The 21,803-nt window shown below is 42.6% G+C and overlaps 1 protein-coding gene across 2 annotated transcripts in view; it reads left to right on the plus strand.

Moving 5' to 3' along the window:
* The window catches only part of PXYLP1 (2-phosphoxylose phosphatase 1), a gene marked incomplete at its 5' end in the record, with an annotated part of 47,913 nt that extends 40,969 nt beyond the window's left edge, over positions 1–6,944 (plus strand). For both annotated transcript variants that reach the window (XM_084212194.1, XM_084212195.1), the window contains 2 exons: positions 3,265–3,404; positions 4,698–6,944. In XM_084212194.1, the coding sequence (XP_084068320.1) occupies positions 3,265–3,404; positions 4,698–5,629 (1,072 nt within the window). In that variant the 3' untranslated portion in view covers positions 5,630–6,944. The remainder of the gene's footprint in view (positions 1–3,264; positions 3,405–4,697) is intronic.
* Positions 6,945–21,803: the final 14,859 nt, after the last annotated feature.

The raw sequence follows: 21,803 nt of genomic DNA on the forward strand, positions 1-21,803 counted from the left end.
TTAAAGCATTTTAAGACCTTTGCAAATATGATATTTAAGTGTTGATTAGGGATTTAAATGTTGGTCCATTTTAATGCTAGTGCATAAAAACCAGAGTATTCAATCTGGGATCTATTATCCCAGTGCTTAGGTTGTAAATAACAAAAGGATCAACTGAATTAATTATTTGAGGGAAAAGAAGCATCCTCAGTTTTGTTACAGATAAAATTTATTCTATTGTACACAAATAAAATCATTAAAAGGCAAATTAACAGATTTTAAATAAGGGAACCAAATGCTAAAATTGGGAAGTGTGGCTGTTGTTAGTGGGTTTAAATGAAAAGCTGTTCTGTTTTCTGGCAAAATTTGAAATATTTTTTATATTCCTACCTTTTACAAATGTGGTAGCTTGCTATTGTAAGGCCAGGAAAATTACAGGAGGATATCTCTTTAGTTCATTTTTATTTTCTGATTACTCTTATGGAAATAAAATTTTAAGGATAATTCAGTCTTTTCAACTGCACAACTGAGCAATTTCCTTTGCATCCTGCTCCAGCAGCCCCAGCAGCCCCAGCCGTGTTGCCTGGATACTCCATCTCCTGCAGCATCTGTAAATTGGCCAATTCAACAGGAGGATTCATATTCTAAATAAAAGCCAAGTCTTGGGGTGGGAGGGGGAATGCTTTGTCAGCTGGGAGCCTGAGTGCTGCTGCAAGTCTTGCTGCTGAGAAAAATAGGTGTTTGTTTGCCCAGTTGTACAGGGATATCTGTTTAACAAGAAGTAAGCTTTGAATTTCTATTCAGAAAGATGTCCAGAAGTCATATTTCATAATGCACTTCTGCAGGCTTGGGCTTATCTTGCGCTCACTTTAAATCCAGTGTAATCCAAAGTGAAGTAACTTGCATCTCCATGTCTAATATTATTAATACACTGGAATATAAAATCATCAATTATCATCCCTTTTGTAATTTTATCTTGAAAGTTAATTTATTTTGCCTGCCATTTTTTTGAAAAAATCCTTTTGCAAAGTACAGATAAATACTTTTCTTTCTTCTTCCCTTTCTTTCTTCCCACAAGTGATTGCTGGCAGTTTTATCAGCACAGATTTGATTCCATTAGAATTCTTTCAGGCTTTTGTAAGCAAAGCAGCAAAAGAAGCAGAATGGGTAAAGCAGTTCTGTTAGTTTTCTCTCACATGTATTTGCAGAACTTATTAATTAAATGAACAGAGTTTAAGGAAAATTTTGATTTTCAGTTTATTCATGTGTAGAGTTTTATAAAGTTCAAAATTTAGAAAATTGGTAGTTCAGCCTGCTACCTCTGTAATAAGCTTAAAAAGCCATTTGCTAATGGGTGCAATTTAATTTTCTCAACTCAATTCTTCCATTTTTAGATTTCACTGCTGGGCTGTGAAAATAGTGCGATGTACAAAATGTTCTGTTGAAAATGTTCATCTGGGCTGGAGAAGGCTTCTAATATATGATTGTACCAAAGGAAGCCTCCACTGCTTGAGAAACATAACCCAGGCTTTGTTCCTTTCTCTGCTTTGCAAATATTGATCTTCAGTTGCCCTGTTAAAATTACAACATACAGAAGAAGCTGTGGATTTAGAATATCATTAATTGGCTTGTTTTCCTTTAATTTGAAGTAAAATGAAAAAGTTAGTCTGACTTTTAATCTCATGATGCTTTTTGTCTCATTTTGCATTTTTTTCTTACTGGCAGTAGTGGCATAATAGTAACATTTTCCTGCCAGGATTTTTTTTTTCCTGAAGAGAAATTAGATACTGAAAAATTCAAGTTTTATAAAACGATATGAGCTACCTTTTTGTTGGCAGACACTGATTCTTATGAGCCCTCCTGTATAGGCAGGCTGTGAGCAGAGCTCTGCAAGAGGTCTTCTCATGTGTGAGAGTTTCTCAGTTGGCTCTTCTAAGTGAGCATGGATGTCTTTGTCCCAGCAAACTTCTATTCCAGACTCTCATTCCTGCATTAGTAGTGTTACTGCTCCCTCTGGTGTGCAAGTCAAGTTTCTTTTTAAGACCTGAGATTTTTATATCAAAAAAAGTTTATCCTTCTAACAAGCGTAAATGTGAGCAGTAAACACAAATCCCAGAGTTTTGTAAGAAATCCCTGACAAAATTAATTTTATATATCTATTTTTTAAGCAACATGAAAATAACTGTATTCAAGCTGAATATCCTATCAAGACAAGAACCATCTGGAGCAGAGTTGGGTTGCCAAGCAGTTTCTGATGTAGTTCTACACAAAATTAGAGAGGTGACTGTGTAACCTTTGGTAACTGCTGACATTTAGCAAGGAAGTCCCCACTTGTGTAATGCATTTCTGCTGTAGGAATGTGATCACATGTGATCACAATGTGATCACAGATTTATTTTTTAAAGGTTCTGGTTACCTTTGGGTTACATTGTGGGATTATTTTGTAGCTTTCTGTGCAGTGGTACCGGAGTTAGCTGAATCCATGGTGTATTTGAAATTTCCAGTGCAGTGTGGGAGATTTAAGCATTCTTTCACTGACTTGAACTCTGTTTCAGTGAGTTAACTGGGATATTTTAGTGAATATCTCTTCCAGCTGCATTCATTATTTCCATGGCAGAGTACCTTACTTGTGTATATGTTGGCCTCTTTCTTCCTGGATAAAAGTGTAGTACCCCAAGCAATGATTCCAGTTTTAATGGGGCCACTGGGTGCTGCTTTCCAGTCCCACATAAGTGAGACTACACATGCTTTTTGATTTGAGGCTGAAGGAAGTAGAAAAAAAAGCTGAGATTGTGGTCAGCATTGCACGTTACAATATCTGAGAATTCCTTCAAGATCATCTCCTTAAAGTACTGTATTTGAACCCCTTTAGATTGTAATTGGCTTTGGCTGTGGTGTTAATGAGCACTGGTACTTCAGAAACGAGAGAGGTTGGGAGGGTTTTTTAAGGATTTTTAAATATATTTTCTTTTTAATTTTAATTCATAACAGTATTAGTGACTGAATTCAAAGCAACCCCCAGAAATTGCTCTAAAATACTTAGTGAAAGGTATCATAATTTTAACGTGACAAGACATAGTTCTTTGTAGTCCTTTGGTGGATAGTAAGTAGTTAGATTTCTTGTCCATACTTGCAAAAGTCCTGAGTAAGAGCAGATGTTGTCCCAGTGGGAAAGAACTTCACATAATGAAGTTTCTGATCTGACATACTTGGAATACTTGACTTTCTTAAGCTGCTTTCCCATATGCTTTTGGAAGTTTTCACATTTTGGTTTTATCTCTCTAGGAAACCTTCTCATCCTCAGCTTGAAGCCTTCATTAAGCATATGTCCAAAGGGTCTGCAGCCCAAATGGATGGTTCTCTGAGCAGCCTGCCTCACTTTCCCAGTCATTCCTTGTGTGAAATGGGAGAGCTTACGCAGACAGGTGAGTTCCCCTAGCAGCTCTGTCTTGTCCCCTGCTCTGTTAAACACAGTTTGCTTGAAAAAGGATCTTCTGATTCTCCTTATATTGACATAAATGCTTTATCATGTTGGTCATATCCTCAGCTATGCTGGGATATGTAACTCAACTGTAAAAGTGGCAACAGTTGGTAGAAGCCATGCTTTGTACTATAGCTTGACAATCCTGTTACACACTGGTCATTCTTGGCATCTCTTTTAAATTCCTTTGTAGCAAGTCAGAGCACCTTTCTTTCATGTTGCTTCACACCTCAGAGCTCCTCTGTTACCCTTGTGACAAACAGCACTGCTCAGCCCTCCTGAGGAAGATCTGGTGCTCTGTTACAGACAGGGTTGTGATTCAAAGGGCCCCTGTGTCTCCTACAAGAGATGCTGATGTAGCAGACAAACCTGGTGCTTGTGTTATGGAAATGCTTTATACATCTGGTGCCTGTCAAATCCTTGTGTGTTCTGGGATCCCTTTGGAAGGAATCCTTGGCTGCCGTCAAGTCTTGCAAATTGATATCAGGAGAAAGCAAGGCAGGACACCACTGAAATTGCACAAACACACGGATTGTGTCACTCAGCTGCATCTGGGTAATCCTGTGGCTTGCAGCAAGGTATACAGAGGTGTTCTAGGGCATAAAGGGTTCAGGCCTATTGCTTTGCTGCTGTGCAAGAAATGTGGATTCTGGAGTAGAGGTTTTGGCACGTGAGAAGGATACACTCTACAGCTGGATAAAGGCAGAGCTTTAGCAGAAATTCTCAAGCAATTTAAATGCTCCCTGAAGGAAGATGGAGAAGGAAGCTTGATGCAATTTCTACACCTCACAATTGTTTTGTGGGTTTACACGCTAATTTACATTTTGTGTATTTGTGTCCTGACTGCTGGTGGTTTTATTGGCTGCCATAAATTTTCAGGGGCACAGCATTCTCTGTCTGCCTGAAAACCTGAGGTGCAGTCTTCAAAAAATACCTTACTTGTATATTCCTGTTAGACCCATTCAGTCTGTGTCCTAGTCCAAAGAATTAATATTATACCACTGAGGTAAAAAAAAAAATTTATGGAACCAACTTCTTTTCTGTATTTCAGGTTAGTTTCTAGAATCTGAGAGACACTGAAGAATAGCAAGTTTCTCATGTTTCAGACTGTTTTCTTTACAGTCATCATAAGTGCAGTTCAGTTTTGTAAGATCATCAGTAAGGCTAGGAGCTGTAATTTTTTTTTGTGTAACTGGAAAGATTCTAATCATGTGTTGTAATTTCTGTCAAAATTCAGGGGTTGTACAGCACTTGCGAAATGGACAACTGCTCAGAGAAATTTACATCAACAAACACAAACTGCTCCCCAGTGACTGGACAGCCAAGCAGCTCTACCTGGAGACCACAGGGAAAAGCCGAACCCTGCAGAGCGCACTGGCCCTGCTCTACACCTTTTTGCCAGATTTTGACTGGAAGAAAATTAACATGAGGCACCAGTGGAGCACCATTTTCTGCTCAGGAAGCTGTGACTGCCCCATGAGAAACCACTACCTAGAGGAGGAGCAGCGCAGGCAGTACAGCTTACGGGTGAAAAACAGCAATTTGGAGAAGATATACGTGGATATGGCAAAGATTGTGGGCGTTCCCACCAGGCAGCTGAGAGCTTCTAACCCAATAGATTCTCTCTTGTGCTATTTCTGTCATAATGTCTCATTTCCATGTACCAAAGCTGGCTGCATTGGTATGGAACACTTCAAAGTAATCAAGAGACACCAGTTGGAGGATGAGAGAGAAAGACATGAAAAGAAACTTTACTTCTTGTATTCGCTGTTGGCTACTCATCCTCTCCTCAACCAGACTGTCAACAGGCTGCAGCGTATTGCAGAGGGCAAGAAGGAGGAAGTGTTTGTCCTCTACTCTGCACATGATGTCACCTTGTCACCTGTTCTTAGTGCCTTGGGCATTACAGAGGCCAGATTTCCCAGATTTGCTGCCAGATTAGTTTTTGAGCTGTGGCAGGATGGGAAGAGGCCCAAAGAACACTTTATCCGCATCCTGTACAACGGTGCTGATGTCACATTCCAGACCTCCTTTTGCAAGGATCATTATAAACGTTCTAGCAAGCCAATGTGCCCACTAGAAAAACTTGTCAACTTTGTCAAGAGGGATATGTTCTTAATTTTTAACAGTACAAGCTACTATGATGCATGTCATAGGAGAGCACTGTAGAGAAGGGAGGAGGAAAGGAGGCAGTGTTAACTTATGTCAGTGATCTGTTTTCTGGCAGAGGCACAGTTCAGTTTTCTTATTTCTTGTATTTTCATGTGTAAGTACAGAAGGGTAATGCTTGAAACATTCTTCAAATAGTTCCATTTTCATTCAGGCTGCAGATGGCCTTCAGTAGAAGAACAAATGCCAAGGGTTATGTGTATGTGTACGCTCACAAATGCTGTTAACTGTTGTGATAAACCATGTGGTGAATGTAACCCGGCCCTTGCTTGATAGAGTGAGAGAGCATAGACTTTGTGTTTCTCTGTTCCAGAGCAATACTTGGATAGCCTAAGTTTAAAGCCAAAACTCAATTTTTTTCTAACACCATCTCACAGTCATTTTAAGCACTTCATGTCAGGGTCATTATGAATTCCAGGTGTCTGCATTATGGCAATTTAAAGGAATTTTTCAATTTCTTTACTCAGAGGAAGCCATAATATTAGAATATTATGGTCCTTAAGACAAAGTGGATGTGTGTGTGTGTGAATACTTCCTGAGCATGTACAAATGAGTGTGTGCCTTCTGCACCTCACAGACCTAGAAGCCCTTGGCTGTTGTTGCCAGTGCCAGAGAAGGGTGTACTGGAAAAAGGATACAAAACTCTACTCTCTGATTGCACTTTCAGCACTTTGAATAGCTCAAACACAGTCTAGAAACATGTGAAGGCCTTGTGACATTAAAATAGGTAGCAAACACTAACAGTACCACTAAACCTGAGTGGGAAATTAGGCTTAGAAATCAGTTTTATGGTGAAGTGTTGGGCTCTTTCCCGTTGTGAACACGTTCAAGCTGTTGTGCTATGGTACAAATCAGTATTTTAGGAATTTGCTATGGTGACTGCTTGGGACAGCTTGACTAAATACTGAGAAAATTTCGTAGTTGAGTTAGTATTTTTATGGACTAGGAAGCTCTTATTTTGTAAGACCAGACTTGTACATATTGTACTGTGTATATTTATAACACAGTAGATCTTTCTTACTTGTTTAGTTTGTAAAGACTTGTGGAGGTCACTTTTTAGACATTTTTTTCCCTTGATCAGGATGTTTAGACTTAAGAATAAACTGTCTCTTATGGGTAATTTGAAAAATGAGTAGATATGAAAACTTCAGACTGCTTTCATCTCTGTAGGAGTAGTAAATTGAGAACCAATTTTTAATAGAATTCTTGGAAATTTTATAATGATGGAGGTTTTGTAACCTCTAGAAATAAATTAGTCTGTGAGTTGTGATTCAATGGTGCTAGTTTGTCAAAGAAAACATAACTCAGCATAAATTCTCTGACTCTTGGCATTCCACTCTCTCTGTTTTCAATGCTGCATTTGAACATGTTTCTTTAAATAAAATTCTGGGGTCTCTTTGTGTTTTTGTGTTATGTTGATTGTGACTTCCTTAGCTGTTTGCAGGAACAAGGTGGATATTGTTAAGCTGCTTGTTACATTTCTGATTTCTGCACTTAATCTGTCCTGGGCCCCAGTCTGGGCAGGAGCAAGTAAACATTTCTTGAATACTGAACTAGAAATCCTGGTAGAATATTTGGGGCTTTTGTACCACATTGGAGTGGTAACCTTTCTGTCTAAGAGACTGGATCTGCTTGTGAGCTGGAGGGCAAACAGGAAGAGAGAATCTGCAAGTTGAGCTGACTGTAGAGATTATGTGAAGGGGACCTTTTGCCCAATATAAGTAGCAAAGGCCCATAACTTTTCCTTTATGTTGAGGTGAGACCTCCTGTGATTGTGCCCCCACTGCCTCTTCTCCTGTCACTGGGCAACACTGTGAAGATGTCTCTTATAGTTCCCTTCAGGTATTGATGAGATTTCCTTGAGCCTTCTCTTCTCTGGGCTAAGCAGACCCAGCTCTACCCTCATGTCAGGATCATCTTGGCTGTCAGTGGGGACTCTCCAGCAGCTCCATCTCTCTTGTCCTGGTGTGGAAAAGAGCAATGATATCTGTTCCAGGAAAAAAGCCTCCACTGTGGTCAGGGCAGTGACAAGAAACCTGGATTAGGGAATTTAAGGAAATCTGGAACCAAATTTCAGTTACAGCTTCAGGTCGTCAGTATCTGTTCACCTGTAAGTTTGAGGGTCACTGGGCGGGCAGAACCAAATCTTTAATAGAAAAATATTTTTTTAAAAAGGGCAAAAGCTAATCTTCTGTGTATGCACAGTTCATTAAGATATTTTATTCTCCTGTGAGCCATACACGCAGAGGATCTGCAGCAATGAAAGACTTGATCCATCTCCAGTGCCACCAGAAGAGCTAAAGGAAAGAGCTGCAGGGTTGAGATCACTCTCACAAACCTTGGACTTGGCTATGGACATAAAGTGATAAGCAAACTGCATTACTGAAGTCGATTCATCGTGACATTTTGAAGTTTGACCTAATTTATGATTCAATTTGTAATTTCAAGTAGATTTATATTTGGATTAAGGTAACAAATATAACTACCTGAGCAATGAAAAGAGGAAATGGTGGGAATTTATTTATCCTGGAATTGATAAATAGCCTTTCTGTAGGGCTGCACTGATGAATTAGCTGTACTAACTGGGATGCACTGGCTTGAGCAGTTGCACAGTTTAAGCAAGTGATAGAGCAGGACTAAAAGCTGCTGCTTTGAGGAATGCTGCTTGAGGTCTTACTCTTGGCTTGAAACCGATGTAGGAGTGGGCTGTTTTGTTGTGTTCTAAACACGGTATTCGGAAACTGATGTTTAAACATGTTGAGTACTTGTACTGTGAATGAAATCCTTGCAGTGCTTCCTCACCCGATCCAGCTCTTTTCCAGCGCCGTGCTGATGTCCCGTCTCTCCCCGCCCACTCCTCCCCTCTGTTTGTTCCATTTCTAGGAAGCCGTAACAGCTTAAGTTCCAAACGCTCCTGGCACACTGTGAGTGCCAAATGGCTTGGCCTGAGCTGCCGTGTATTTGTGCATGCAAAAGGAAGGGAAGGGCTCTAAAGGCCAATTCCCGGAGCCGCAGGGATGCGGGAGCGGCATCCCCGGGAGAAGCGGGAGCGCGGCGGGGCTGCGGCGCCCTCGCGTGGCGGCTCCCTGCGCTGCAGCTCGGGTTGCGGGAGTTACACCGGGAAAGGTTCTGGAAAAGGAAGAGTTAAAACCGGGTGACCCGTAGATGGATTTCATTCTGCAGTCCGAGAAACCCGCGGTTGAAGTGAACAGGTGGTTATGTGAGATGCTCAAACCCTTGTGGGGTGAGGAAGGAGTAACGACAGCTGTGGTGGTAATTTTGAAGTGAGTCATTCATGTTGAGCGCAGGTGTATTCTGCAGGTATTCTACAGCTTTGCTAGCCTGTGCACTAAAATCAGCCCTTCACTTTTCAGCAGAGTTATTTCTGAAATTAGTAAAGCCTATTCTATAGGGAAGTATAAGACAGAGTATTATTTTTTCCTGTCAGTTTTCTGGTTTGGTCTCAGTTTGCTTGCCTTGCGGTTTTGTTCCTTCCCCCTTTTTCACATGAAAGTAGCTATGCTACATGTGAGTATATGACTTTATTCAAGCAGTTGAGATGTGACAGAGTCTGAACTTCGTAAATTTCCTTCAAACTGAAATCAAACACCATTAAGCTTGTTGTTTCCAAATGTCCTGGAGACCTCTTTTCAAAAGTGATTTAGAATTACACTTAAGCTATTCCTTTAGGCTTCCCTGACCAAAATAATAATTTTTTTTTTCTTCTGTTGAAAGTAAAAATGTAGGGTGAAAGGAAAGTGATTGCATTTGAAATGTAAAACAGTCCAGTTTGCATTCTAAAAAGTCTTTTTGGCAGGGTAAAAAAAATCATCTATATGGCAGTCTCTCTCAGTCTGAGACAAATTAGGAGGCAACGTCCTAAAATGAATGTGTCCTCTAAGGAAAGGTAGGTTTGGGCAGCCCCTCCCTGCAGGTTTGAAAGGAATTTCTTAGAGGAAAGTGAAAAAATCAAACCTGTTATTTAACAAACAGAGTGCACTCAGGCACGGAAAAAGAAAGAATGAATAACATTAGATAATAAACCTTCTCACTGTGGAGAAAGCTGGTTGGCTTCTCCTGGGGTCCGGAGCCGCGATGTCCCTGCAGCCTCCCCCCCGGGCCGCGGGGTGGGGCTCCCGGTGCTGGCCTGGATTTTGGACCGGAGCAGAGCTGAACAGTTCCCGAAGAAGAAGCCACAGCCCCAGGAAAACTTTGTGCCTCAACTAACGAACAAGAGCTAGCTAAAAGCAAAGACTCAACTCTCCTGGCTGCACAGCAGAGAGAGCCAGGGATCTGTGAGAGCTGAACACAAACTGCACACTGAGGAATTTCCCCGGCTTCCCCCTCTGAACCTTAAGTCACAGGACCCATGTGTGGGCATAAAGCCCACGGCAGGGGATACAGTGTCATAGCATCACCTCAGGGCACAGCCTTACTGATGCCACTGTAGAATGGTCATGGCAAGATGTGGGAGGGGAAAGTCTGAGCAGAAGTTGTTGCTGTAGGTCCTTGCAAAACAGGATACGTAGGATAAAAGATGAAAAATAGTAAATAGCAAATAGAGAATGTGGCTTCTTGCATCCACCTTTTCTGGAGCAGGTACAGAGGCAATGGCTCAAAGCTGTTCCTAACTAGGAGTCTGAGGACCAATGGCCAGCTACAGGACAGAAGGAATGTCTAGGGGCAACTGCAGGTGTCTGCAGGGTGTGTGGGTGACTGCTGGGGTGTTTGCAGCAGTGGCAGAAGTTAAAGAGTCCAGGGCCAGCTACTGGACACATTGAGTGCTGTCCTACTCCTGGTTGGACCTGTGTAGGCACAGCTGCAGGTATTGGATAGGCTCAAACAATTTTGTCATCAGAAGCAGAGTGACCTAAGAAGGGATTCTGCAGATTTAGATGATGAGGGGGATGATTGCAATACTGTTTTATCTCTTTTAAAAGTCTGTCTGCCTCCAAAAGTGATGAGTAACAGGGATGGAATCAAGTCTGGCTCCTGATGAATCAGTATTGATCCACTGGTTGCTAATTTCTTTTTCCTTTTTGAACTGATCGCATAGTGAATGTTCTTCTTTAGCAATGCCAGTTATAACAAGCTTTTGACCAATTCAGTGCCTTTAAAAAAAAAAAATCTTCAACAACCAAACCTTTATAAGTAACAGGCTGCAGTGCTTTTCTGCTTTGCTCATACATGCATAAGCATATCTTGAAGGATGATTAATAGCTACTGTCATTTTTAGCTGTCAAGTGGACAACAATAATTGCTTGAGTCCTATCTCAAGCACTAGAGAGGTGTCTTTTTGCTTAAACCTCTTCCAAGGGGGATTAAATGATGTCCATGACTATGTAGTAGGACTAGTGTAATGTGACATTTGTCAGCAATTAGTGTGCTCTCAGCTGTGTTGCTGACCCTTTAGCTGTGAACCCAGAGGTAAGTAGGTTTAGGGAGAGTTTTACCTGTTAATATTTAACTTGAGTCTGCAATCTGGTAATTGGGGTTTTGCTAAGAAAGAGCACTGCATCTTGTTAAAGAGTGATAAAAATACTTTTGCTTTTAAGAGGGGACTGGAAGCAGGCTGTGCTGCTCTGAAGTGGTGTTTATAAGGAGGAGGCAGCCAGCTTAAACACAGCTAGACGGGCTCATTAGCTGTGAGGCCTTGTTGTGAATCTGGGCTGCTTCTGGCAGTGCTTATTCTGACTGGCAGAGAATGGAAGGTAATTGTCACAGCAGGACCCATGTGTCCCTGTGAAACCACTGGATTTGACTGAATCTCCCCTTTTCACAAAGGACTGACTGCTTGCCATCCGTAATTTTTGTACAGCACTTTGCTGGGACACAGACCTTCACTTTGCCTGCTTTGCCAGGAGGAAAACTTCCTGCAAATGGGAAGCAGCCTTTCTGCGTCCTCGATAGCTCCTTGGGTGCTCTTTGGGCCCTTGGCTGGAGCTGCTGGAGCCATGGGGTGCTGCTGTGCCTGTGGCTTTAGCCCTCAGCCCTCCCCGCTGCCCCATCGCCTCCCTGCTGCAGGTTAAATCCTGCAGGTTTGCTCCTGCTCTGGAGCTGTTGCCCTTTTCCCTGCTGCTCCACTCTGATGTTTGTGGAGCAACACTGAAAAACGCTGCCTGGGGCCTTGCCAGTGACTTGGTGCACACACGGTTTTAATAGCAGTTTGCTGACCTTGGCCATCATTGATGGTTTCAATTTTCATTAGGGGTCGCAGTGTTACTTCCTCAACAACAGATGACAATGCAAATGGTACACCTCGTTTTTTGTCAGGGAAATAGACCCCTTTACCATCTTCCAACTCCGTCATTGGATGCAGAAACTTGAATTTTCTAAGAGTGGCCTAGATTCTCAATCCTGCAATTCCACCCGCAAGGTTCTCTCATACCCGGGGCTCTGAGGGGGCTGTGGGGGGCACACGGGGCTGTGAGGGGCACACGGGCTGTGAGGGGCACACGGGGCTGTGAGGGGCACACGGGCTGTGAGGGGCACACGGGGCTGTGAGGGGGCTGTGAGGGGCACACGGGGCTGTGAGGGGCTGTGGGGGGCACACGGGGCTGTGGGGGGCACACGGGGCTGTGGGGGGCACACGGGCTGTGAGGGGCACATGGGGCTGTGAGGGGCACACGGGGCTGTGAGGGGCTGTGGGGGGCACACGGGCTGTGAGGGGCTGTGGGGGGCACACGGGCTGTGAGGGGCACACGGGCTGTGGGGGGCACACGGGCTGTGAGGGGCACACGGGGCTGTGAGGGGCTGTGGGGGGCACACGGGCTGTGAGGGGCACATGGGGCTGTGAGGGGCACACGGAGCTGTGAGGGGGCTGTGAGGGGCACACGGGCTGTGAGGGGCACACGGGGCTGCAGGTGCCGGCCGGGCCGTGCGGCGCTGAGGAGGAGGAGGAGGATGCCGAGGATGCTCCGGTGAGCCGGAGCAGCCCCGGGATGCCGGAGTAGGGGACCGCGACCATGTCCTGCCCGCTCCTGCGGCTCGGTTCGGGTACGGAGTGCCGGGATGCGGTACCCAAAGCGGGGAACGTGCTGTGAAATCAGGAGGGAGTGAAGCTGCGCTGAGAGATCCCCGGGCCGGCCCTGCCTCTCTTGGGAAGCGTCTCCCGGAGACGGGCCCGGGACGGACCGCGCCGCAGGGATCCGCACGGCTCCCCAAAAACGCGACCAGCAGGAAAACTGCGGTCACCGGGGCGTTGATAAGGAGGTACGGAATTGCCTCTAAAGGGCACCTTCCGAAGTGGATCGTGTGTCAGTGGTGGAAGCCGAGGAATGGTGGGGTGCGGCCGTGTGTGCCCGGCTGAGGCACACGTTCCCTTCTCCGCAGCCCTGGGTGTGTCTGTGCGTGTGTGAGCAGGTCTGAGCAGCAGCAAAGCCCGATGAAATGTGCAAGCCAGGGCTTTCCCTGGAGGCAGGATCTCCTCTCCCTCCAGCAAATACCCGCAAAGTATTTCCTCCAAATAACTGGAATGCCACCTTAAGAAGCCTCCTGCTTCACCCAGAAAATTAGGATGCAGGTTGAGTTCGTGCCCTGTGCTGATGTTGTATCCCAGTTTCAAATGCTTTTTAAATTTCCTGTATTTATGCTCTCATGTATCTATAGAGGAAGTAAATCAGCACTGGCATACTTGACAGTCATACTTGTTGCACAAATGTTTATTTCCCTATAAATATGGTATAGATTTCATACACCTTTGGCTGTTGTGAAGATATTGTGGTAGTTATATGTTGGGCTCGGAACCTGGCTGATCAGAGAACATAAATATTGAAAGTATGTGAATGAAATAAGAAAAATACAGAATGTCAAATATTAGCCACTGGTAACAGCAGGTGCAGGGAGCATTTTGCATGCAAACTCAAAGCTCAAATATGCTATGAAATCCCTTTGAATATTTCCGGAAGTGGCACTGAGAATATGAAGTTGGATTGATGATAGACTGTTCTGTCATCCTGTGTGGTTAATTTGTGGATGGAAAGATGATAGATTAGTAAATGGTTCATTGTGCACACTTCTAATTCTAAACACACTATGAGCAATTTACTTATTGCTATGGAATAGGAAATGTAGTATTTGCTTTAGTTTCTTTTTTAAATGGCATCATTTCATCAGTACAGAATCCAGGTCAGGTTTTTTTAATGCTGTGTGCTTTTAAATAATGAATATGGGTTGAGTATGAAACATGTTTCATCCTCATTCTCTTAAGCTTTCAATTTATCACAGAAGCAGTCACAATTCTTTGGCCTCTTGGAGCTCTCAAGCACATTGAAACATATTATTTCACCAGTAGGAAATGGTGTTAAAACAGCTGGTGTAACCTTTGAAGGTTCCTCTCATCTATATTTATTAGAAATAACTCTCAGGATAACTCAAAGAATGAGTGCCCTGCAGGCTATACTAATTAAGACAAAATACAACGGTGTAGCAACAACATTGATGGGAGGAAGAAGGGTCTTTCTCAGAGCCTGGGTGGGGCTGTGTTCCTGAGGGTTGTGTGAGAGAGAACCAGAGCCAAGGGATGCTGCTGCCAGGGGACTGCCAGAGGGAGATCCAAGGAAGGAAAGGTTGCTGCAGCACTAAGGAAGTGCTGTGGTCCAGAGAATGCATGGAGCTATCCTCCCTCTCCTTCAGAGCTGGTGAAGGACATGCCTCAAGTGCCATGCCTTCTTTTGATCATCCGGAACAGTGAGAAAGCTCAAAACTGTGGTTGAGCAACCTGGAGGGAGATTACAGAGAGAAATCAGGAAGGGGAGAAGGGTTCAGTTAAATGCCAATATGGTTACTATGAAAGAAAAAAAAAAGGCTTTGATTATCTTCTTCCTTGTGGTTAGGGCTAGAAGTAATTATAGTTAAAAATACTCAAGTTGGGCATTTAAGAAAGAAATTGTGGGAGTAAGCCTAGCAGAATGATGGGATGAGCTGGTGGGAGAGGTTTGATGCCACAGACCTTCCATGTCTTTAGGAACAGGAGATATGAACACCTCCCTGAGCATTTATTTTGTTTTGTAACGAGGAGATGAAGAGGTGACTTCCAGGTCTCTCTCATCTTTTATTTTTCTTTGGTTGTATGGAAATAATTACCTAATGTCCACTGCTTCTGGCATGTATAGTGGCAGCCTCCTGGCAAACAGCTCATGGATTTGGGTGTTTGGAAGCTGTGCATTTCTCCCAATCTACAGCAAGTTATCTAAAGCCTTTTCATCCATCCAAATGAAGCCACATAGTCTGGCAGGGCTGAGGTTTCTTTCAGTTCCCTCTGGAGTGTGCAAATGTAGATTTCATTGTGGGCTTCCTGCCAAGAACCTCCTCAGGGAAAAATCTGCATCATCTTAATCTGTTACCTTTCATTACTTCCTTCCTTCCCATCCCCTCCCTTCAAAATTTTCTCTTTCCAAAGAAGCTGATATATTTTTCTCTTAAATCAGTGACCACTCAGGCAACTCCAAAATATTGAGGGGGGGGGGGGGGGGGGGGGAATGGGAATATTGAGATTGGGGGGATGGGGGGGGGATGGAAAATTCAATTATTTTCCAGACACAGAATTGAGAAGGGCTTATTGCACCTCTGAGCCACTCTGTTTAGAAATCTTATAAACTTATGATTTTTAACTTATTTAATCTTGTTGCAAAGTTTGGCTTTTCCAGAATCCAAAGGGTGCCAATGAGTTCATGTGCATTTGTTTGTGTGCCTACATATAAAAACAATATCTTACAGGGGTTTCTGATATAGCTTTTTTCATTGTTTCTTATTTACACTCAGATGTCAGATCTGCCAAGTCAGAATTGGGATTGAATAGAACACTTTGCTCTGTATGCACTGTTCTTTTCTTCAGGCCCTCCTAAATGTGAATTTTCAAAATTTCTTTATGTGATTTTCCAGCCAGGTTCCCTGTATGGAATGGAGTATTTTTAATGAGAACACTTTCCTGTCAGAGGAGATTACAGTCCTGTTAAATATTGATCTAAAATTTAAAGTGTGTTACAGCATTTATCAATTGAGTTTCTATCAAAACTTCTGGGATTTCTGTAGTTCATCTGGACAGAGATAGGCAAAGACTTTGGTTGTTGACACCTTCTGAAAATAACTTTGCCAGTGGAAGAGAGTGAAGTGTCCTTACGAAACACTCTCAGCAGATGTCTTCTCTATTGAAGAGTTTTCTCAGGCTGACAGAATGCCAATATCTGCTGTTACCCTGGTGGGCCAGCTCTGTAAATCACTGATTTTGTTGGATGTGTGGGAGAAAAGAGCACAAAGCTTTGGTTCTTTAATCTGGTACTCTACTGAATCTGATCTGCTGGGAGCACCTTAGCCCAGGAGAGAAGGGTTTTTGTAATCACACCCGGCACTGGTTTGGGGAGAGGTCTCCCCTTGGTAAATTTTGAACCTGGGTGGATTTCAACAACATTTGTCAAGAATATAAGTCACCAAGCTCTACAGATTTTGTGAAAATATATGACCAGCAGAGGAGAGAGATTCTCTAGGGGAGGTTAAAGACTGTTCTGAAGACACTGAAGTTGATCAGAGGTAAGATAAAAATGCACAGACAACAGGCTTCTAAAATCCGGAGCCTACTTTTTTCTTTGTTGTTCTCCATCAATAGACACTTGTCCATAAATGTTGTGCAGGTAAAGCACCATTTCCAGGTTCTGCTTATACTCCCACAAAGCTGGCCTGAAGAGAGAGGTTTCTGAAAGGAGAACAGGAAGGTAAGTTCCAAATTATTTATTTGCCATGGCACTCTGCTTTCTTGATGTCAAGAGAAGCAATTTCAGATGAATCTGCTGGAAATGTTAGCATGTTATTTGCATTAAGAAATGATATATGCATCTCCCTGGTGGGTGTTATTAGTAAGGAGCATGGCCCCTTCACAGATGTGAACCAAACTTTGGAAAGGTTCCCCTGCATCCTCATTGAAAATCCTGATCTTATTCCAACATGCAATACCTGTTGGGAAGCTCTACCAGAGCACAATTCCTTTGTGATTTTAGTGATCACTGAAACTGAGAGTCAACTGAAGAAATGTCAATCCAAAATAAGAATGGCTGGAGGAAAACCTTTTTAATAATTTAAGTTTTACAGACTTTCACAAGAAGCAGTGAAAGGAATGTCATCTTTAGGATTCTGATGAAATTCCAGACTCTGTAATTATACTGACTCTGAACTCCACCTGCAGCTTCAGTATAAAAACTGCTCTGCTTCCAGCTGCAGCCTGCTGTGCAGTGATGCTGCTCAGTGTCAAACAGGTGCTAGAGCTCATCTGAGAGGGAAATGATAATATAATTTATATAATTTATACTGTGCTTTGTTGCATATTTCAAAGTCTGTTCAAGATTCCTCTGGATGAAATGCCCGGCAGAAATGAGATACTATTTGAAGAGATTTTTATGAACATGGCTGATTGTTTAACTGTCTGGGGGTGCCAAATTGTTATGCTTTCTTGTGGGTTTTGCCAAAACTTAAAACATAAATGCACTAGGTCAGTGTATACATATAACACCAGGAAATGCTGAGAATTTTCTTTTTCTTTATAAATTCCTAACTATAATTGAATGTAGAACCGTTTGAAGTGACTGGAAGGCTGTGGCTGAATTTAATCAGGGCTTTAATATATGTTATGTATGAATATAAGTCTCACTCCTTCCTAGAGGTAATTCATATTCTGCTAGTTCTTGTATGAGAAACCACTGTGTGTGTTGGGGTGGGGAGGGGAAGAGTAAATGATTTGGGGAGAACTCCTGACACTGTGGGATGTGACTCAGTGTGAAATGGCAGCCTGATCCTGCAGGTGATGATTTAATGTTAAGTAACTTGAGGGAAGGAATATTTTCCAGTTTGCCTTGGGCACTGAGAACCTTTGTGCTTAATGCATCTTAGAAATTTTCTCTGCAGACTTTTTCAGGCTGTGAGAACTTCCTAGGGGCTTCAGTGCCTTATCCTTGCTATTCATTCCTGCCTTGAGGTAAACAGTGCCTGAATGCTCCTGGAGCTGTGAGGAATAATACTCCTTTGATCAGGCATAGCCTGGGCCATGTGCTGCTGCTGTTCTTCCACTGATGTTTTCTAAATTGGGCTGCAAACTGAGAGAAGTACCTGCAGTTTGATCATTTGTAATTTATTGCAAACTTGTCATAGCCCACGAGACTGTGGTTAGAAGCTCTGCAAATGAAAGCAATGTTAGCAATGTCAAATGAAATTCAAAATTCACATCAGCGACCACACTGACCTGTGGTTTTCTCTCCCCTTTGCATCTAATTAAGATACAAGTCAGCAGTGTCCAGCTCAGAAGCTGTCCTGCTTTCTGCACACAGCAGAGCTGCCAGCCACCTCAGGGGGGAGAATGAATTCCCCACTGTGGTGTCTGAGGTATTGCTGCCAGTGTGAATATGCCATGCTGGAATCCAGGCTGCTCATTTGGGAGCCCTGTACCTGTAGAGGTCTTTCATTTTTAAAGGCTACAGGCATTACCACACTGTCACCTATAGCCTGGTCACTGGCACCACAAATCCCTGCTCTATTCACTGCTTTCTTATTCATCCACAGGCAGTAGCATGTTGATTAACATTTTGCCTCTTGAAGGCATTCCTTTGAGAAGTTTCATAATTTCTTTTATAAATTTTGCAAATGACATCCTGAGCAAATATGAGTGGATTAGTGAGAACTGCCATAATCTCTAATGACGTGAAACAATGACATCTTAAAGAAGTGAGTGAAGGAAATGTGTAGAACTTGGACTTTTAGCAAAGCAAGATGACCCTTTGTTTCTATCTGAGCTATTTGAATTTTTACCTTTAGGAGGTAACCACCTCAATGGTGATATTCTGCCTGGTTCAAAGTGATGTATTTTGTGATGCAGGGAGTCAGTCCACCAATGGGATCCCCCTTGTGGAGGATCTGAATTTGAGTAAAAAGTCCTGACTTATTTCATCTAGATGTTCCTCTCTTTATGATTCTAATATAGCTGTTAATAATTAAATGTGAATGAGTGATTTTTCTGAAGGGTGGTGCATCTAACAGTGTCTTTGTCAGTCCAGAGAAGAATCTTTGTATATCAAGGGGAAACATTCCTACTTATTGTCATGATATCAAGATTTGTTGTGGTAGTTTGTCTCCAGATCCCAGGAATATCACTAATTTCCTATTCTTTCACTGCTGGAGCAGAGGAAGTGTGTCTCTTTCTCCAGGAGAGGGTGTCCCATCATTGCATGCCAGAAAGATCTTACACTTAGGCTTACACACACTTTGCTCTGCTTTTTCCCATGCTCTGTCTCAGCCAAAACCAGCTTGGAGAAATGCAATGATAGTAAATAAAAAAAAAAGAATAGAAAGACTAATGTGTTAGAAAATGTTAGAAAAGAATAATGTGTTAGAAAAGGAGAAAGACTCCACATATATCTCTTTCACTTTCAGACTCGTTACTATTGACAAATCCTGCTGTTGAGCATAGAATATAGTTCAAATGTCCTGGGTGAATTGTACCTATCACAATCTTTTTTCCTTTTCTGTTTCTGTAACTGTCTGGTTTATATGGGGTATTTCATTTATTCCTTACCAAAATGTAACACCTAATTTGTTGGCCATATTTCTGTCCTTGTTAGATTTTGTTTTCAGAAACAAGTTTCAGCTTCAGTTTATTTACAGCAACTACAATGTTATGAACACCTATGTTGTAAAGTACTTTTATTTGATTTTAGCTCCTCTTCAATGTGAGTGCACTGTGCCTCTTTCCCTCTCTTCTTTTAAAATTGACTCATTATTCAAATGCATGGCAACTTTAATGGAAATTTGCATGGGGCTGTAGAAGTCAGGCTGGCAGATGGTCATGGAATGAATGTGTGCAAAATTTGTTTGGGACTTCCGGTTCTTTGTTATAGTTTTGGTTGTTATTGTTTTCCAAAACCCGGGCAGCTGAAGAAGGAGAAAAAGAATAAACAGAGAGAGGATCAATAGCAGGAAAATAAACTCCTAATGTAAAATGACATCTCGACAGTGAACACAGTCAGCATGAATTGCAAATACAGCAATGTCTGGGAACCTTAATCTCATACATTTTTCCCCTGATTCTATGTAATTCTTCTACAGATAGTCTTATATATACTAACACTGTTTGCATCATAGGAGGCTTAATATAATGAATATTATATTGCAAAAGCATTCTCAACATAATTAGAAGAGTCTCATGCCTTCTCAGCAGAATTTGCAGTTAATTCTTTGCTGTGGTAAATGTTAACTTAGAGGGAATACACATAAATCCAAGGAAGTTGTCTCTACTCCATTGACTCACTTCATAAGAATAAATAATCTCAAGACTTCTGTCTTCTGGTGCTCAGATGTCATGGAAGTAACTTAAATTGGTATTATTAGACCTGAATCAAAGCACTAGTCCTGACTGGTCTCATGAATTGTGGTAGCAATCAAATCCAGGCTCAGGTCCTCAGCTCTTTGGGTTTAAGGGGATAGCTGATGGTAGTGTGTGTGTGGTTTTCAATTTGTGAATCGTGTCCTTGGCAGCTGGGTTCAGCTATTTCTCCAAATGCTGTATATAGTGTTTGGGTTTTCTCCAGCTGATTTTAGCTCTGTTTGCTAGACCTGATCCTTTCCCTCCCTGAGCTTTGAAACAGCCAACACACCTTGCACCCTGTGGGAGCATGTACATAGCCCCCCATGGACTTTCCTTTTGTGGTTTGGCTTTCCCAGCCTTTGCTGTGTGGCAGTCCCAAAGGACCACATGTGGAATGTTCCATCTGAGATTCCTCAAAACAACAGCTAATTCTTTCAGATACTTTCCACAGCTGCAATGCATTCGTTAGAGCCAACTGAGCTTGATTGAAAACTGGGGAAATGTCTAGTTTAGTAGCAGTAAAGGGATTAGAATTAGATGTGGTTTTGTGGCATGAGCCTGTTTTATGTCTGAAGCTTAACATTTAAGAGAATGTGTGGCTGAGAGACTCACCTTGCAGTGGTATCACACATATTCCTGTTCTTACATGTGTCCAGTGGAAAAGATGACATTTGAGGAAAGTCAATGCTTGACTGTGCTCTCTGAAATTTCCTGCAGGTTCCAGTCTCCTGAGGACCAGTTGCAAATCCTCTGTATTGCAATGGTTCAGATCCTCTATCACACCTACAAACAGACCCATCAATTATTCTACATCTGAAGCCAAAAGGTCATTCCCTCAGCCCCCTGCTTGGCTCCTTGGCCGTGGATCACAGCTCCTGCGCTCGGGCTCATATTCATTCCTTGGGCTGGTGCAGCTGGAAGGTGCTCATAGTGATGGGAAGTGTGATGATGTCTCTCTCTTTCTGCCCGAGGCTCATTAGTGCCTGCTCTGCTCCCCTGGAGGGAGCAGGGACTTTGTGTGCAGGTGAATCCATCTTTAGCAGTTCTGGCTCTTCCCTGTGGGAAATGAGCCCGGGATTCCCGTCCTGCTTTGTGTCACACCATAGCACTGCTGGCACTTGCTGCACCCCAGGAGTGTGCTCGGGCTCTTCTGGACTGAACAGCCTGCAGTGAGAGACTCTTTGTGTGTGTGTGCTTGCACATGCCCAGAGACATGGTGGGTACTGTGCCCAGCCTGAGATGGGAATGGCAGGGCATTCCATAAAGCCTAGGAGGGATAATAAAGGTATTTATGAATATTAGTCATAACGGTTACATTTTTTAAGACCTCCAAAGACTGGACTGATTTATGACAGTGCAGCTCTTAAAAAAAAAAAAATTAAAAAATATCCAAACTTACTACATTCAAAAGAAATTAGGGAAGTCAGAAGCTATGCATTCAAAGAACTATCTAAAAATAAGAAGTACAGCTATAAAGTTTAATATCCCACTGAGCAAAAGAGAAGGTTTTTCTTGTCTGGCTACAAGAGCATGTGCAGTTTTGCTGAAATGTAGTTCTCATTTTGCCTCATACAGTCTCTGTGGCAGTGACTGCTATTTTTACTTTAGATGAGGGCTTTTTAATTTCATTTTTTATGTTTTCATTAGCATCATAAAGGAGGTATTGTGACTGTTTTCTGCATTCTGCATGTTTAATTCTAAACTCTGACATGCAACAGCCCTGGCTTGGGCTGTGGCAGCTGGAAACTCAGTACAACTGGCATGCCATCCCCAAGTCTGTGACAAAAATACAAACTTTGCAATTGAATAAATGAAAAAAATGCTCACAGAGAC

This window comes from Fringilla coelebs (assembly GCF_963513975.1).
Source record: "Fringilla coelebs genome assembly, chromosome: 10".
Lineage (NCBI taxonomy): Eukaryota > Metazoa > Chordata > Aves > Passeriformes > Fringillidae > Fringilla > Fringilla coelebs.